Source organism: Diadema setosum, chromosome 4 (genome assembly GCF_964275005.1).
Source record: "Diadema setosum chromosome 4, eeDiaSeto1, whole genome shotgun sequence".
Lineage (NCBI taxonomy): Eukaryota > Metazoa > Echinodermata > Echinoidea > Diadematoida > Diadematidae > Diadema > Diadema setosum.
In genome coordinates this window covers 9412411-9418017 of record NC_092688.1, presented here as the reverse complement: position 1 = coordinate 9418017, position 5607 = coordinate 9412411, and the positions used below count along the sequence as shown (strand labels likewise).

The 5607-nt window shown below is 39.6% G+C and overlaps 1 protein-coding gene across 1 annotated transcript; it reads right to left on the bottom strand.

The window, feature by feature from the left end:
* Positions 1-4318: 4318 nt before the first annotated feature.
* On the bottom strand, positions 4319-5080 carry LOC140226843 (ras-like protein family member 10A). Its single transcript, XM_072307272.1, has one exon. The coding sequence runs from the start codon at positions 5078-5080 to the stop codon at positions 4319-4321; it is 762 nt and encodes a 253-aa protein (XP_072163373.1).
* Between the last annotated feature and the right edge of the window lie 527 nt (positions 5081-5607).

Below are 5607 nucleotides of genomic sequence, written 5' to 3'. Positions count from 1 at the left end.
AAGCTGCTTATGATACTGGCTTGATTGACTAATTCCTTCATGATTTCTTAGACATAAGAGAGCCCTAGATACAGCTACAAGTTGACTTAATTGCATGGGAGAAGAAATGCAAGGTCATAAGCAAGGCCCCAATTATTTTGATGTTTCTGAGTCCATTAAAACAAAATGCCCATTGGAATGGTAGAACTAAGTGCATTAGCAACGGTCAGCGAGAGTTAGATACACACGGTGTGATCAAGATTGTGAAAACCGTTATCCACATGAATATGTTACGCTATACTACCTCAAACCGTACCCTTTCGTGCATATTATACTACGCACTCCTAAAAAATGCACAATTTTCTGCCTTCCCTCCGTGCAAAAATTGTGTGAGACAGTAGGCCCAACAGATTTGCGCATTTTCTTGAACGCCACACACTCCTTGCAGTTTGCACGCGACACACATTCGGCCTTCACATTAGTACCTCTTCTATGGGATATGCCTACGTGTGTATTGGTGTGAGTGTGTGTGTGTGTGTGTGTGTGTGCGTATGTGTGTTTAGAACGTTCAGATGGAGAGTGCATAAAAGTGATATTGTTCCGATGTATAATTCAAAAGAATATGTCGGCAGGAATTTGGGTCACGAGAAACTATCTGCCCTGGAGGTCTGAATCGCTCATCAATTAGCGGGGAGAAAAAGAACGAGAAAATGGAAAAATAAGGTGAAACAAAAGAAAAGTGCAATATCGAATCGTATGTTACTGTTAGATGCAGTTCCTAATGGGCCCGGATTGGGTTTTCTTCAAGGACTTTCTTTTTTCATCATTTGGAAGGATGAGTTAGTGAAAAGAGGAATGAGATGATTACAAAAAGGTAGAGGTAGCGTGTATCTGCATATTTGGTGCGGTAACTTTTGTCATAATGCTAATATCGTCTTCTTCTCTTTATCATATTGTTGTTGTTGTTGATTTCGTTTCATCTCCAACAAACTAGGGAAACAATGACGTATTCGCCTATACAAATAATGTCACGAAATCAGTGCAACAATCTGATGAACATAATAACATGTAATAAAGACACAAGTAAATTATTAACAAATAAAGGCTATATCATTATGGTAAACTCAGAAACAAAATCTTTATAAATGTACGGGACTGCTTAAAATCAGAGCGTGTAGTATGCAGTCCCCTCATAAAAAGGGGGAACTTATTACAGGATGTATCTCCGTATCACGACAAAAAAAAAGAAGAAAAAAAAAAGCAAAATCCTAATGTATCCCTCTGCACATCGTTGCTAAAAAAAAAAAGGAAAGAAAAAAGAAATGGAAAGAAAAAGAAACCGAACAAAACTCAAACAAAATACTGTGAGTTTTTTTTTTTTCACTTCTATTTCGAGTTAAGGCGAAGCCGCTCTTCCGGTAAGTACATTAGAGAAAACCCGAAGCGCATATATGCTTGAGCAGCTGCGGAGTAATCTCGTTAAGTGTCAAATTTGAATGAGCGCAAAAAGCAAGAGGCGAACACATGGTGATTAATAGATATACAGTTTTGGAGCAAATTACTTGGCAGACAAACCAAATATTGCAGTACGTAATTGCAGATAAGTGATTTGATAGGTCAAGAGTATTATGGGTTGCTGTTGTTGTTGTTGTTTTCAGACACGAAATAAATACAATCATTGCAAGTCTACGAAAAGATGTGACTGGTTTTTGGATGACCGAAAGGCAAAATCCTGAAAACTGCCAAAGGTTCCGTCATTTTCTTTATATTAGATAGAAACGATTTCGCATAAACATGAGCAAAACTAAGGTGACTGAGAATCAAGTTTATTTCAGATTTAGCTGTTTTTAATGATAATGTTTTCATTATCATTTCCTACAGCAGTAGTAGAAACAACAGTCACTGAAAAAAAAATGAAGAAAAACCCAATAAATAAAAGTCTCACCATAAAAAAGTCTGCCTGACATTTTCAAGAGTTACAGGAAAAACAAAAATCCTTTTGTCTACATAAAATGTACGCTCTTGGGTATCGATGACTATAGATATATATATATATATATATATATATATATATGTTTCAAATTATAATCCTTTAAGACATCTGAGAATATTGTACGAAGTAAGTTAGGAAAAATGAAGACAAATTGTCAGCCTCATACTTGTTTAGCATGTGGAAAACGCTGTACAACACACTTCTAAACGATCCGGTTTAAAGTAATATTATTTAGTAAGTAAATGAGTTAGGAGAATTTCAATGTCAATTGAACAAGCCAAATTACACCGAAAAAAACCCCCAACCAAACAAACAAACAAACACCAAAAGCAAAGAAGGATTTGATATTACTTGCAAGGATATGGCCTTACACACTCAAAGAGATACTGCTTCTGAAAATCCGGGATGAATTAATGAAGTATAATTATGCTGAGCTCTATGCAAACATTTTACACACAACCATTTTAGGATTGAAGAATTAATAAGTTAGGCAACACTGTACCCAAACGTTTGCAATGTGTATTCAATCGCTGAATAAATCCTTTGTCATTTTGTGAACATTTATGCTGTAAGAATAATAATAATAAAGGAGAAATGAGATTGATATGCGCATGACTTGCATCAAACTTGGAACCAGCATAGGAGGATATTGCGGTTTGGAGACTTTTATCTGGAGTATCAAGCATGACAGTGCACCAACCAAAATATACAAAAAGAACCACAAAAGTAGAACAGAAAAAAAAATATGTGGCATACTACTGCTTGATAGACAGGGGTACAAATCCGTCGTTACCAAATTGGTTTGATATAAGATACCTTATACTGTGTAGAAAATGAGGTGGCTCTTTCGTATCATGATATCAAAAGAATTTGTCCTGTCGTACAGTATTGCACAATAGAGTGTACTTCGCACGCTTCACTTCAGTTTGGCTAATCAATCCGTGTAATCATTTGTGGTTGTGCAACTGTTCGCCGTGCCGCACAAAAATAAAAGCCAGCATAATTTACGTACTGAGTATTTCTGAGCATGTGTCATGTGGTATCTAAAACGTCCATATCCCAGAGTTTCGAGCATATGTCGTGAATTTACATCGAAAGTAACCAAGCAGTGGACAAATATTCCACAAAATGAACTCGATCGCACACAGATTAAAATCTCATTGATGCTTTCTATCGTAGAGACCATATTGCTTTACATAATATGTCAACATTTCAGGCAAATAACTCTTAGTTACACAGTTGTTTTAAGCACGGATACATCTAAATCAAGCACAATCTCTCCGGCAGCAGCTGAACATCTGTACACAGCAAAACGTTTGACATATCGATTACGTAACAAATACAATTGCACTTATAAATCCTTCACGTTTTACTGTTATGATGTTGGTACTTTTTTTTTTCTCCAATACACAGAACATATTCTGAAATACTTGGTCCATTTTTAAATACATTATTGACATGTCTTTGGTGGAACGTTCCGAAGCGCTTCCGTGTGGGATTTCTAAATGCTTAAAGCTTCTTTATATTTTTCTTTCACGTTATCCTGTTGTACTAGAATAAATGATTTTTTTTACTATGACTATTCGTAACATTACCTGGTTGTAAATTCTATGATTTTGATTCTCTCTAGACTTATTTGTTTGATATACACCACACGTGCCTGGAAACTAAACAGAAACTACCTATAATGCGTCTGAGTGATCGCCTAATGCACCTAACGTTAGCACGCTAACGGAGAAGGTTTGTTGATTCTAGCATCACCCTTCTAATGACCTCTTTTTATCTCATATGATAATACTTCATAAACATACATGACTGCTACATGTTCCGTGAGTTATGACAAGTATGATAAGACGGTTTTCTATTATACATCTTAGATGCGTTGGATATAGCGCAACTTTAAGATAACCATATTTCTTCAGATGCTTTTAATCATATTTTGATGACTTAGATATAGGCTACAATCGCACTTCCGACTTTACGTTTCGCGATTTGTCGCAGACGTGTCTACCATAATTTCAGTGGATTGTGTCACAGAAAATCCTACCGTGGCTGTCACTGGATGGTATCATTAACATTTTGACCATCATTCTATTCAAAAATGGATATTTGAAGTATCAAAGACGCAGATCAATTATGTCAAAAGCATTTAGTTTGATGACATGGAATGATTGTCCTCAGTTCCTGTAAGTGCCTACATTTCGACAATCCATCACGTATAAATCTCTATTGCAAGTGGTACAAAGTACAAAATGGTCGTATCAGACGAATGAGTAGTCCCTTTCCAGAACGGACTTTGAAAAATCAACCAAAACGAAAAAAGCCGCTGGCAGTTGGGAGGTGTCGTCACATGATATTACACGCCCCGCACTGCCGCCACGCTCGAAGCGGTATCCTGTAGGCTGACGATTGGCCCTCTTTGTTGTTACCACCAACCGTCACCACCCGTACCACTTCGTTGAAGAGGGAAGCCACATGCCAATTGAACTTCGCGGAACACTCGACGTAGGAGCACTTCCACGTCTTCTTCACCATCTGCGAGATGTGTCTTCGCGGAACCCTGGACAACCGCTGCAGATCTTGTTTATTTCCGACAACGATCATGGGAATCTCGTAGCCCACGGCGTCGGAGTCAAAGCACTCCAGGATGTGTTCGCGGAGGTCCTTGATGTACTGGAAGCTCTCGGGGGCGGTGATGTCGTACACGAAAATGAGAACGGACGCCGTGCCGATGGCGCTAGCGTAAGACTGCAGTTCTTCCCAAGTGCAGGACGCGGCTGCCCGCCTGCACACTCGCCCGTCCAGCGGGGAGTACGGGATGACCGGCATGTCCACTATACTCATCTCGTAGATCTGCTCGTTGGCGATGACGGCGGAGGTGTAGATGCAGGGTTTCGCCGTGGCGCGGTATCGGGACGGCAACTGGCACCGGGCGAACTGCTCGATGATAGAGGTCTTACCAACGCCGGGACCACCGATAAGAACCACGTCAATCTGGTTCTGATCCATCGGCGGAGGACTGGATCCCGGTGTGCCGCCACCGCTGAGGCGGCTCCCGCGCTCGTCGCTGTCTGACTTAGAACCAACGGAACCCAGGTCGTCTAGCATTTGCAGTCCCTGACGGAAGAAAGAAAGGTGAGAGAAATCCTGAACTCGATTTCTCGCTTTTATATACACCCAGACTCTAAACGGCCTTCCCCTTTGTGGATCCAATGATGACACGAAATCAGTGGACGTCAACCCAATCGATAAATTCCATTAATCTGCGCGTTTCGACATCGATGCAGAAAACCATTCGCGACAAATCAATCAAGTTCCAAATGTGAACCTTACGAAACGGTTTATTCCAGACAATTCCTTTGACCACTGTGCGCGCCTGTACGCTCACAACTATGTTAATTCTTTTTCGCGAATCCATTCAAAGGAGACAATAAGAAGGGCGAACATAGTAGACCCGTTTTCATCACATATGAAATTTAATATCATTACAGTACATGATAAAATTGTCCGTAGAAAGTCTCCGTTTCCATGGCAACAAGTTTTTTTCCTTCACAGAAGTAACACATGAAGATGCATTCTGCAGATATTTTTTTTCAAACTTGATCGATGGATGACTGATGATCCTTTCTGCAGAC